The following is a 13,160-nucleotide window of genomic DNA, read 5'->3' on the forward strand; positions in this document are numbered from 1 at the left end:
ACAGCTCACAGCTTATTCCGGAAAAGTGGCTGATTTTCCGGAATAAGTGGCCCAGTGTAGACACAGCCCAATAGTTTGGAGCCACGTGAGAAGTGTCTCGCCATGGCCAATGCAGCTCCAGCAGGCACAGCTGGGGGCGTGGTGCATGTCCCTCAGCTGGGGCAGGTCCAGGTTCATCTGCTGCCTGTGCTCCCCAGCCCGAGTGAGGAATGGAGCAAACTCTGCACTTTCCCCTTGCTTCCTGAGGGGCGGGAAGTGATAGAAGTGACTTTGTGGTCTCTTGGAGGCAGAGCTGAAGCAACACCCAGCAGGTGAAAGGAGCTGTCTGGGGCTGCTCACCTCCATCCAGGATTGCACCAGCCCCAAGCTTCCCATCCCCCACCCCAGCTGCAGCCCCTCTACCCTCCCTAAATGGCAGCTGGGGTGGGGGATGGGAAGCTTGGGGCTGGTGCAATCCTGGATGGAGGTGAGCAGCCCCAGACAGCTCCTTTCACCTGCTGGATGTTGCTACAGCTCTGCCTCCAAGAGACCACAAAGTCAATTCTATCACTTAACCCGCCCCCTTACATGATGGTGAGCCGGCTGGGGAATGTCCTGATGGAAAGACTCCCTAGGAACAGCTGTGCCTGGGGAAGACTTAGGCTGGGGTTTTGCACAGAATTATTTTGGAAGTGTCATTAACAAACTAGACTCCAGGATGGAGCGGCCTGTGACTCTGTGGGTTCCTGGTCTGAGTAGGCCGGGAGTACTACTCACTGACAGGTCTCTTTTGGGGAAGTACCATTAAAGTGGGCCCCCCTCTGAGCTAGGTAAGAGGCGATGCTGACATCAGGACGGGTCTCTCTTAAAAGCTGCCTTGAATTCTCCTGTCTTCTGTGAGTCTATCTAATCACCAAAATACAGGAATAGAACAATTCCCTGGAGTTTCCCTTTAAAAATAGGCCATCCCTGTTGACAGCGGTGCTAACCCCAAGCGGAAGGACTGGTGGGATGAGTGGGAGGTGTAGGAGACAGGGCATGTGGGGAGGCCTGGGGCCAGATTACTTGACCTGGTCAGGGCTGCTTGCTGCACCTGGGCAGTAGTGGCAGGACGAGGGGCCAGGCCAGGAACACTGCAGCCTCCCCTCCTATCCATGCCCTTCCTGTGGCCATATGTGTGCCAGACTGGGGCATGCCCCAGGATCGGGGTTGTGGACAGAATGCTGTGGGCAGATGGGGGCTGGGCCCCGATTGGGGCCTTGTTGGCCAGACTGCCACAGCCAGAGCCCAAGCTTGGCCACCGCAGCTGGGCTGTTGCAGTAGTCATGGGGCTGTTGGGGCTAGACCATGGGGTCTGCCCCAGGAGCATAGCGGCTGGGAACAGACCGCGGCAGTCAGATAGGGCCTGGGGCTGGGAGGCCACGACCAGTTGGAGGCATCTGCCACCACCAGCCCCTCTCACTATCCCGGCTGGGAGCGTGTACACGTCCCCTACAGCACATCCCCTCTTGCCACAGCGCAGCCGGTTCTTACTGGGGTGCACTGCCTTCCTTTCACCTCTGGGTAGAGATCAACTAGACAAAAAAGACCCTCTTGGCAGGGGTAATTACACAGTTTTTAAAAATTTGAATTAATTTGTCATTCCCAAAATACAGGCAACTTTTTAACTTAATGAAAAAAGAGTCATATTTGGTTCCATACTGAGCCATATTTGACTTGAGAGCCATAGGTTGCTGACCTCTGCCTTAGCTCAGTGGTGTGCAACCTTTTTCCTGATGCGACCCCGGGAAAATTTTAATTACGCCACAAAAAAGAAAGTGCGGCCCCTTTAAATGTCGCTTTGCTCATCTGCCACTCATGCATGCTGAGACAGGAAAAAAATGGCAGCCAGCCTGGTGCTGCGATTCCCCCCCTCCCCCCCGGAAGAAAGTCTTGACCCACAGGTTGCGCACCACTGCCTTAGATCCCCCCCCCCCCTCCGCCACCAGACACAATGTTACGTTTTTAACCTGTCTCTTGTCAGTGATGGCTCTTTCTGGTGGCTTTAGCCTGCGCGATTTATGTGAAGCATTTTCACAGACAAAGCAAAGTCTGAGTATGTAGACTAAATGTGTTTAATTTCAGTGGCTGCTGTGCTGCCCTTCTACCCACAGAATTGCCCCTCCTCCCCATGGCAGCAGGCATCTGAGTTGGAAATTACTGAAACCGTTTCATTGCTTGGCAGTTTATCACGTTCACTTTCCAGCACCATTCAGTGTTTCTAACAGCTTCTGTTTTTTTCTGCCCCTTTTTAGGGAGCTACTTTGCCAGCCATTTCATCATGGGAGGTGAGAAGTTCGACTCCACGCACCCAGAGGGATACCTCTTTGGAGAGAACAGCGACTTGAACTTCCTGGGAAACAGACCTGTGGTGGTAGAGTGGAATTAACTCAGCTGGGTTTGCAGTTGGGGTGGTGGAATCTGATACTGTGAGACATGGAGCGAGAATTGCCATTTGGACAGAAAAATCTGTGATGGGTGGGTTCTTCTCTCTCACCTGCCTGAGCTTCAAAACTCAGATCCCTGCATACAAGCAGGGATCCCTAAAATCGGTGGGAGTGGTTGGATCAGCCCATTGCAGAGATCTGCATTTTACATGCAGATCTGAACTTTCCCCCAGTTGGGTAGTTTCAGGCACATCCCTACAATTAGACAATGTCGAACTGATGCTCTGTTTTCTGACTGAGACCCCACTAACTTCAACAGGGCCTAGGATTTTGCCTTCTACATTTGCAGGTGACCCTAGAACTCTTGATATGGAGATGCCGACAGCACTGGTGCAGGCAGGTACTCATCAAGCATCTCAAGGCAGCTGTTCCAGTGCAGCTCAAAGCTGATATGCAATATCCCTACCATTACTGGTTCTCTGGAGAACACGCACTGCTGGTGGTGCTGAGCTGTGATGCACACAAATGAGACCCTTAACTGACTCCCAGAGCCCTTTGTGACATGAGCTTATGCCTGAGCCCAGCATCAAAGACAGGAGAGGCTGGTGCATGTCCCTGCTCCACTTACCACAACTTCTATTGCCTCACCTTTAACTCCTCTCCTGGCACATGTGATGAGGCCCAGAGGCATTCTTTGGTTTGTGCAAGGGGAGAGCTGACGGGCACAGACTAGATACCCCAGTCTGTGTTCTGTGCATGCGAGGTCCATTTCCAAACACATTTCCTAGCTAGGCCATTGAGGTTACACATCTCTGTACTCGAGATGGGTCACTGCCTGGAACCCTGCATTTCTCATGATTGTATGTCCTGGAAATGCCCATGCAGATGCAGGAGTTTTGATGTCCTCTCTGGCCCCCCGTATTCATAAACCGGACTCCTAGTGCATTGGGTGCAGGATATAAAGCAGACACCCTTTCCTGATGGCAAGAGTCTAATTGTTATCCGCCAGCATCTTTTGCTGATAACACCATTCATTCTTCAGTGGCAGCAAAGATGCTGATTTTTACAGTTTAATCACTTCTATTTATCTAAGTCAAATGTTTTAACTTGGGGTTTATGACTACCCTGCTCTTCCTGTACTGTTCAGAGAGAGGGAGTCTTGGCAAAGTGGTGGCAGCATGGGAAAAGTAGAGAACCACTCACACAGGTGTTGAATAGAAGTGCTGACATTAAAGACCATACCCAGAAGCCAGCTGCTGCTGTTTACACTGGAGTCGCACATGGTAATTGACCTTACCCATGAATTTTATCATTTGCATGGACACTTAGAAAATGTAGCCCATGAAAATCTGATTGCAGACTGACTGGCAAACTGCTGCCTTTCTGTGTTCCCTTTGTATTCTTCCTGGAGATGTACCAAAGTACTGGGGGGCACAAGGTACATAAAGGTACATAAAGGACCCACATGTTTGCATTAGGGTTGGAAAGGGTAGAGGAAAAGGATTAGTTTATATGATAACGTTGCTGTTATTTTTGAAAAGCAAATACTGTCTCATAACTTGTGAACTTCTGAAATTGACTTGGAAAAGAGAGAGAAAAATGTATTCCCAGTATATGTGGCTGAAGAAGAAGAATCTTAACCACATTCCACCATATTGGCTCTTATTGTAGGGACGTGTTAATTTCAGGCTGTAATATTAGTGAGTCACCCCTGCTGTCTTATTGCTTTAACAATTGGGGTGGAGAGTTCTGCAATCAGAGATTCCATCATCTCCTTTCTTGCTTTGTAAATTACCTTCACTTGCTGCCCACTTTTGACATGTGATGAGTTTCTGCATGTTGTGTAAATTCTGCCACCATAAGCTGCCATCTCTGTAATCCTAAAAACAGGAGCTTTTTTTCCCTAAATCCATGGTTCCGATTTTTTTCTTGCTCATTGTAACTCCTTTGGCTTCAGTGGCTTTGCTCTTGATTTCTATCCCATATCTACATAGTAACTTTATAAATTTGCTTGTATTCTCCAGAAATGCTACATTTAAGTTAGTTCCTGTCTTTTTCTGATTTCTCTCAGAGACTTGCAGGGAAAATCAGGATTTTATTAAGGCAATAGAGGTCTGAGCCCTCGACGTATGAACCAGATATGCTATAGACAAGTTCAAGCAGGAATCACACCAGGGAAGTCCTAAGGCCTCTGTTAAACCAGAAACAGTTTAACAGATGATCATGGTGGTTTCTTCCTGTCCTGGAACCAATGAAGTCTCTCTTCATTTGCATCCCAAAACACATACATCTGAGTCATCACATCCTGGCAAATCTCTTTGCCACCTTACTTATGTTTACTAAGAAGGGCAAGTTGTCACAATATAGCAATGACATCAGGCAGCTCAGGATAAAATCAGAAGTTTTTTCTTTTCCCTCCGTGCCCAAAACTTGAGATATTTCAGTCTGTCATTGTTCATTGTTCCTTATATTGAGTCCACACACCTGCCCTAGGGGGAGGGTGTAATTCAGCTGGTGTAGACTAAGGCTGCTCTGTGTGATTTCCGCTGCTTGCGTACAGGTATTTGTACTAGCACTCCTTGGGCAGAAACAGCAGGGTAGCTGCGGTAGTACGGGTAGCGGCAGCGAGCACCTCTACCCACTGCTTTCAGACAGGGTTGGCCCTCAGCACAGCTCGACTGTGCATCCGCTGCTACTGGGGCGCCCCTGTTCGTGCTAGCTCGACAGGAGTTAGTGTGAGCACATGCATGTGAGCAAGGGTATTGCACCCCTTGCTGTAGTGTGGACATAGCCTGAGCCATGTGGTTTACATAGACTATGGCTGGGAACCTGAAACAACTTTTTATTTGGGCTTCCTCTCCCTAAAGCTGCACTCCAGGCTGTCGGGCCCTTTGCAGCTCAGTTAATAATGAAGCCCCTAGGCCAGGGGCTCATGAAAGCTGATGGGGGAGAGGGGGAAAGGAGCGGGAGTCCTCACAATTCCATGTCAGAGGGGCTCTCTGAGGTAGGAATGGTTGAAGGGAGGCTGCAACCCCACAACAAGGCCCAGGAGAGAGAGGGCAGTTCTTTCTAAATGGCTTAGCTACGGCAGCAAGTGGGATGGGGAGGAGGTGGTGGCATTAGGAGTGAGCGGATAGGGCAAAGAGAAGGGACCTTGCATTAGGTGACCGTTTGCCTCAGGCAGATTTCCCTGGAGGCCCATGTTACCTGCTGCATGGAGCTGTTAGTCCACATGGAGCACGGCCACGTCCCCCGCCACCACCCAGCAGTGGAGCATAAACGTCACATGTCACATTTCAGCCTGCCCCTGCTGGAGTCCCCACTGCACCCGCAGGTGAGCTATGTGATCTGCCAGGCCCAGCATGCAGAATGCACCCGAGCAAGCTGGGCTGAAATGGACACTTGGTTTGCCCCTCTCATGCCAGATCTGTACACAGGAGGGCGGCTGGCTTTGTGAGAGAGAACAAGTCTGGTGGGCCGGAGATTTGGATGCTGCTATCAGCATTGCTATTGACTCAAGAGCCTGAGTCCTCTGCCCTGATCCAGCAGGGTTCTTTAGCACATGCCTCGTGTCAAACACAGGGGTGCTTAAAGTTCCAGTGTGTGCTGTGGGGCCTTGCAGAATGGACATGGACTGCAGTACATTAAGAACATAAGAACGGCCATACTTGGTCAGAACAATGGTCCCTCTAGCCAGTATCCTGTCTGCCGACAGTGGCCAATACCAAATGCCCCAGAGGGAGGGAACACAACAGGTAATCCTCACATAATCCCTCCCCTATCACCCATTTCCAGACAAACAGAGGTGAGGGGCACCATTCCTACCCATCCTGGCTAACAGCCACTGATGGACCTAACCTCCATGAATCTATTTAGTTCTTTTTTGAACCCTGTTGAAGTCCTATCCTTCACCACATCCTCTGGCAAGGAGTTCCACAAGTTGACTGTGCGCCTAGTGAAGAATAAATCCTTTTGTTTGTTTTAAACCTGCTGCCTAGTAATTTCATTTGGTGACCCCTAGTTTTTATATTGTAGGAATAAGTAAATAACTTTTTCTTTTTCACATTTTCCACACCAGTCATGATTGTATAGACCTCTATCATAACCCCCCTTAGTCTCCTCTTTTCTAAGCTGAAAAGTCCAAGTCTTTTTAATCTCTCTTCATATGGGACCCGTTCCAAACCCCTAATCATTTTTGTTGTCCTTTTCTGAACCTTTTCCAATGCCAATATATCTTTTTTGAGATGAGGCGACCACATCTGTACACAGTATTCAAGATGTGAGTGTACCATGTGTGACGGACTGGGCCGGGTCTGGGCACCGCTGAAAGCGTCCGCTCAGGATGAATTGCTCAAAATCAGGGCTCCTTACAGCCACAAACCAGTCATACTGAGCACTTCAGCTGCCAATCTGGCCAGCAGGAAACTTCATGAGCAAAAATCTGGCCAGCAGGAAACTTCAGACACCCCAGCTCTCCCTGTGCCACAATCAGCCCCAGGCCTAACACACAGGTGAGGGGTTATAGAATCCAATCTGACTTACCCCGAAAGGGGTTCTCCTGGCCCCAAAAGACCAGCCACAGTTCCCAGTCAATTTACACTTTGGATCTTACCCACAAGATCACGCTGGGCCAATCCTATAGAAACTAAAATCTAAACGTTTATTAATAAAAGAAAGAAAAGGCGGAGAGTAAGGTTGTTAAAGAAAATACATTACATGCACCAATCACCAAGTTCTTGATGCAGGCTCTTAGCAGAGATGTTACAAACTGCTATCTTAAAAGTCTCTGGTATACGTCCTATGTCAGGATGGGTCGACAGTCCTCCCTGGCTCGCTGGCCTTCACAAGGCTGCATCTGGGATTAGTGGCAGAATTGAAGGCAAGATGGAGACCGCCTCATGGCATTTTTATATCCATTCCTGGTCTCCCAAGTCAGAGCGATTCACGTGGTCAAGTCACCTGTTTGTGTTTCACATGCTGGCAGCCATTATGCCCTGGATGGTTTGCATGTTCCCAGATGCATTCCTCAGGTGTGTATTGGGCACCTTGAGAGTCATTGTCCTTAGGGCTGTGCTAATTAGCATAGTCATTTATTCTACAATCCTCCTTTACAACAGGCAGTGCAGGCCAGTATCAGCACAGAGTCCATATTCATAACTCCACATACAGACATCATACAAGAACATGAGTAGCATACACAGAATCAGTAGAACATAAGCTTTCATTTGACACCTCACATGGCCCCCTTTGTATAGACTTTGGGGCAACCCCTCCCCCTCATGGGTACAGCAGTGATCTGGCTGGTCCCCTTAAAAACCAGTTACGTGACACCATGGTTTTATATAGAGTCAATAAGATATTTTCTGTCTTATTCTCTATCCCTTCTTTAATGATTCCTACCATTCTTTTTGCTTTTTTGACTGCCGCTGCACACTGAGTGGATGTTTTCAGAGAACTATTCACATGACTCCAAGATCTCTTTCTTGAGTAGCTGTAGCCAAATTAGTCCCCATCATATTGTATGCATAGTCGGGATTATTTTTTCCACCGTGCATTACTTTACATTTATCAACATTAAATTTCATTTGCCATTTTGTTGCTCAATCACTTAGTTTGTTGAGATCTTTTTGAAACTCTTCAAAGTCTGCTTTGGTCTTAACTATCTTGAGCAGTTTCATATCATCTGCAGATTTTGCCACCTCTCTGTTTACCCCTTTCTCTTGATCATTTATAAATAAGTTGAATAGGTTTGGTCCCAGGACAGACCCTTGGGGGACCCCACTAGTTACCTCTCTCTAGTCGGAAAACTTACCATTTATTCCTACCCTTTGTATCTTGTCTTTTAACCAATTATCAATCCATTAAAGGGCCTTCCCTCTTACCCCATGACAACTTACTTTATTTACCAGCCTGTGGTGAAGAACCATATCAAAGGCTTTCTGGAAATCTAAGTATACTATATCCACAGGCTCTCCCTTGTCCACATGTTTGTTGACCCCCCTCAAAGAACTCTAGCAGATTAGTAAGGCATGATTTCCTTTTACAGAAACCATGTTGATTTTTTCTCCAACAAATTATGTTTATCTATGTGTCTGACAATTTTATTCTTTACTACAGTTTCAACTAATCTGCCCGGTACTGACGTTAGACTTACTGGTCTGTAATTGCCAGGATCACCTCTAAAGCCCTTTTTAAATATTGGCGTTACATTAGCTATCTTCCAGTCATTGGGTACAGAAGCTGATTTAAAGGATAGGTTACAAACCACAGTTAATAGTTCCACAATTTCACATTTGAGTTTTTTAAGAACTCTTGGGTGAATGCCAACAAGTCCTGGTGACTGGTTAGTTTTAAGTTTATCAATTTGTTCCAAAACCTCCTCTAATGACACCTCACATTCTTAAGTCTTTGCTGAATTGGGGCCTAAATGGTGTTGTAGTTACTACATGGTCAATGTACTGTAAAGCGGGGCAGGATGAAGAGACTGTAACTGCTGCTTGTCTGCATGGGAAAGCCAGACCATCTGATGATGTTGCCTTGTGAGTTTTATGAGCTAAACAGTTAAGTTTATCCATTATTTAATCAACAAAAAACAAATAAACTTGCCGTTTATCATGCTCAGAAATGGCAGCTATAGTCAGATTTATATCCTAACACCAGGCTGTCAAGATGTTACCTTCTTATACAATTATTTGTGTTCATTCTATTTAAGGCCATTGAAAGTGATGTTTAATATTATCACTACTCTTACTACAATAACAGCTGAGATCAGGGCCCCATTGTGCTGCTGGGCATATGAGAAGATAGTCCCTGCCTCCAAAGAATTTGCAATGGGAGACCTGAACATCACCCCACATTTACAGGCACAGTGTAGGGCAAGTGACTTGCCCAAGGTCTTATGGTCTGTGGCAGGGCAGGGAATTGAACCTGGATCTCTTGGGGCCTTAGCCAGAAACCACCCTTCCCATGATTAGTGTGTCTTATCTAGTAAACTCTGCTTCCCCTTTAAAATATTACATTTGTAATCCTTAGTGAATCTTAGTTAATCCTCAGTTGAGCAGCTTCTGGTGGCAGGATATGTATTTTTAATAAAAAGGAGAGCACACATTTTGGTGGGGCTCATGTACAGCTGTGTGCAGGATTCTTCCATGCCAGAAATTATTCTTCATGACAAAGTTGCTGGAGGGCTGTTGGCCTTCTGCTCACAAGACTCTCAGCGTGCCGTGCGCACAATCTGCTCTGTACAAGTGGATGCTCTGTGCTAAGATACTCTCTTAAAATATACTCAGAATTTATAGAGCTCAAAGTTTCCTCTTTGTAACTGTTTTGAATGCACAGAAATGAAATGTGGATCTGAGCCCTGAGATGTTTGGTGTTTTGTTCCATCATTTGCATGTTCTGTAAGTGAAAGAGAAACTCATCAATGACGGTCTGCTGCTGATGGGCTGTGGTGGGGCTTATTTGTGAATGCTGGGTATTTATTCCTTGTTTTTTATTACACTTGAAGCTTTTGATTTATAAGGATAAATATGCATTTAAGAGCTACAGGGCTCTAACAATTGGAATTCAAAAGGTTTGTCAAATAGTTTCTTTGCATTGGCTGACATTGTTGCAGAAAAAGCAAATGCCACTCTGGGATGTGTAAGCAAGACAGGAGAAGTCATTCTTCTGCTCTACTCCACACTGATTAGGCCTCAGCTGGTGTATTGTGACCAGTTCTGGGCACCACGTTTCAAGAAAGAGGTAGACAAATTGGAGCAGGTTCAGAGAAGAGTAATAAAAATTATTTAAGTTCTAGAAAACATGACCTATGAGGGAAGTCTGAAAGAATTAGGTTTGTTTAGTCTGGAAAAGAGAAAACTGAGGGGGGACATAACAGCTTTTAAGTATCTAAAAGGCTGTTACAAGCAGGAGGGAGAGAAATTATTCTCCTTAACCTCTGATAGGACAAGAAGCAATGGACTTAAACAGCAGTAAGGCAGGTGTAGGTTGGACATTGGAAAAACTTCCTAATTATCAGGGTGTGGTTAAGCACTGGAATAAATTGCCCGGGGAGGCTGTGGAATTTCCGTTATTGGAAAATTTTTAAAAGTAGGTTAGACAAACACCTGTTAGGGATAATCTAGATCAGGGGTGGTCAACCCATTAAACGAAGAGAGCCGAAACAGCGGTGGAAAAAATGCAAAGAGCCACACCAGAATTCTCTCCCCATCCACCACCCCGAGTTGTTGAGGGTGGGGGGGGGGGGAAGGAAGAGCTCCCCACCTGCCCCCCAGAGTTGTTGAGCATTTTGAATTGCCGCACTGGTTGGCTCCCCTACCCCGATGAGCACAGTGAACCGGGGACCATTTCTAGGGGCTCAGGGGCGGCTTCGCAAGCCGTAGTTTAAGGGGGGGAAGAACCACGTGAGGCTCGTGAGCTGCGGGTTGGCCACCCCTGGTCTGGATGGTGCTTGGTCCTGCTACGAGTGCAGGGGACTGGACTTGATGACCTCTTGAGGTCCCTTCCAGTTCTATGATTCTTACTGTACCATTATTATTTGCATTATCCATCGTCCAGGTGCCCACTGTCTAGGTACTGTTACGAACAGGGACAGCCCCTTCCCCCACAGTACTGTCTGTTTTCACACAAGCACTTAAATAGCTATGAATCAGGAAGACTTTGCTTGCCTTGTTGCTGAATGAATGTGTCAGGTAAGGGAGAGCACCCTATTGCTGCACCACATCACATTGAGCTTTCAGGACAGCAGTGCAATGCAGTGGTGAGGGAGGGAAGGGTTGCACAAGGGTTTAGCTGTGTCTTACAATCAGAGGGAGTCCCACAGCGAGCTCCCTCCCCCATTAGAATGGAAATTCAGCCTTAATCCCAATGCATTTTTTCTCTCCAGCAGGGATTGAAAGAAATCCCCCTGATTACAGTAAAAGCCTATAAACTGCCCACCGTGCATGGTTCCTTGAGGGAGGCACCCAGACGTCAGATGCAGGAGAGACTAAACAAAGGGCTTGGAAAGAATGAACGCCGCCTTTCCAACTCCAGAAATTACTTTGTGTGCTCTTCATTAACGATGGGCCTGAGTTGCAGAGCGTTGCTTTCGCGCCGTGTTTCCCAGGTTCAGGTGATGGGGGCTGGGGTTCTGGTTTGGCCCGTTCTACAAGCTAGTCACAAAGTCTGACTTCAGGAGTGAGGTTGTTTGGTTCTCTCCCTTCTCTGCTCCTAGGCTCAGGCAGTTGTTTTGTAGAACTGTCTCCGCTGGCAGAGTATTGTCTCCCCAAACTCTCTATTCACTCTTTGTCAGGGTTAGCCTCTGGCAGGCAGGCAGGAGCTCTATTTACCTGAGTGTCCGCAGGCACAGCTCTTGTTGGCGGCGGTTTGTCCATTGGCTGGGAACAGCAAACCAAGCGCAACAGGAGCTGCAAGTGGCCATGCCTGCAGACTCTTGGGTAAATAAAGCTCCTGCCAGCCTGCCAGGAGCTAACCCTTGCAAACCACGTCCAGCCCACAGGCTGCTTGTTGTGCACCTCTGAGTTACAGCCTGTGAGTGGGAGCAGAAGGAAAAGAGAGGCTCTGAAGTGGGGTTCTGAAATTGGATGGATGGCACTTCCTCATGGCAGGAGATTCAGAGAAGGCTCCTGCAGCGAGGGTCTGCCCACCTAGCAAAGGCAGTGCAAGTGCTGTGTGAGCTTGAGTCCAGCAAGTGTAGGAGAGTTGCCAGATATCTGGTTTTTGCCCCAACAGTCTGGTATTTGTGGCCCCTGTCTATTTTTCTCAGTTGGAAGGCCGACAAGGACAATCTTCCCTTGCCATATCTGGTGGGGACAAGGAGATTTAAAGGTGCAGTGTCTTTTTTTTTTTTTTTTTTTTTCTTTTCCTCCTCGACCGATTCTGAAGTACAGGCTTCAGAATAGGCTGGCAAGCCAAGTACATACCCAAGGCTTGTACTGCCCAGGCTGAGCTGTCTTTGTTGTTATTCTTACCCACACTAGCTGGATGCTAGCTCTGGTAGACTAGCCCATGGGTGCAGGCAGACCTATCGCCTGGCAAGACTGGGTGGTGGGAGAGAAGCAAGGCGTGTGAGAGGCAGGCCTCGTGTGTGGATCTTGGAACTGGGACTTTGGACACGTGGTTTTGATTCTGTGTCTTAACCACAAATTTCCAGTGTGATCTTGGGCAAGCCATTTAATCTGCCTGGTGCCCTAGTTCCCCACCTGCACCAGTGGGTCAATAATATTTTCCTGCTTCACAGCGCATCAGTAATTGGGAAGCACATGGAGGTTACAGCAATGATGCTCCTTAGACAGGTAGGATTAAACAAATTGCATGATGCATTTTAAAAGCAGGGAGGGTGGCTTTGAAATGGATCCTGAAATGACTAGGAGGCGGCAGTGCAGGGTTCCTCCATACACAAAACTCACTGTCCATCCGCTGACCCCAAGATCTGTTGCTTGTTCAGTTTGCGACAATGGCGCGTACACCCAATGATACTGCCGACTGTCACTGAACTTACTCCATGCCATCCAAGAAAGCCGGGCATGGGGTGCATTCCTTCAGTGTTCCCCTTATCACTTCCAAATGCTTTCCCTGAACCCTTGACTGGCTTATAATACAAGTCCTTATGCATCACGTCCCCACCCGTGCCCTGGCAGCACTGGGCTGTGGCTGACACCTAAAGCACAACCTATAGACTGAGGAGGCAGGTTTGTGCCAGCAGAAGCGAAGGTGTTCTGCAGTATTTACTGGATGCTCATGAACACTGAT

The 13,160-nt window shown here is 47.5% G+C and overlaps 1 protein-coding gene across 7 annotated transcripts in view; it reads left to right on the forward strand.

Annotated features, from left to right (window-relative positions):
• RNF157 (ring finger protein 157) overlaps window positions 1-13,160 on the forward strand; it is a 120,617-nt gene that overhangs the window by 44,402 nt on the left and 63,055 nt on the right. For all 7 annotated transcript variants that reach the window (XM_075903616.1, XM_075903614.1, XM_075903618.1 and 4 more), the window contains one exon: window positions 2,274-2,392. In XM_075903616.1, the coding sequence (XP_075759731.1) occupies window positions 2,274-2,392 (119 nt within the window). The remainder of the gene's footprint in view (window positions 1-2,273; window positions 2,393-13,160) is intronic.

The sequence above is a fragment of the Pelodiscus sinensis genome, chromosome 20 (genome assembly GCF_049634645.1).
Source record: "Pelodiscus sinensis isolate JC-2024 chromosome 20, ASM4963464v1, whole genome shotgun sequence".
NCBI lineage: Eukaryota > Metazoa > Chordata > Testudines > Trionychidae > Pelodiscus > Pelodiscus sinensis.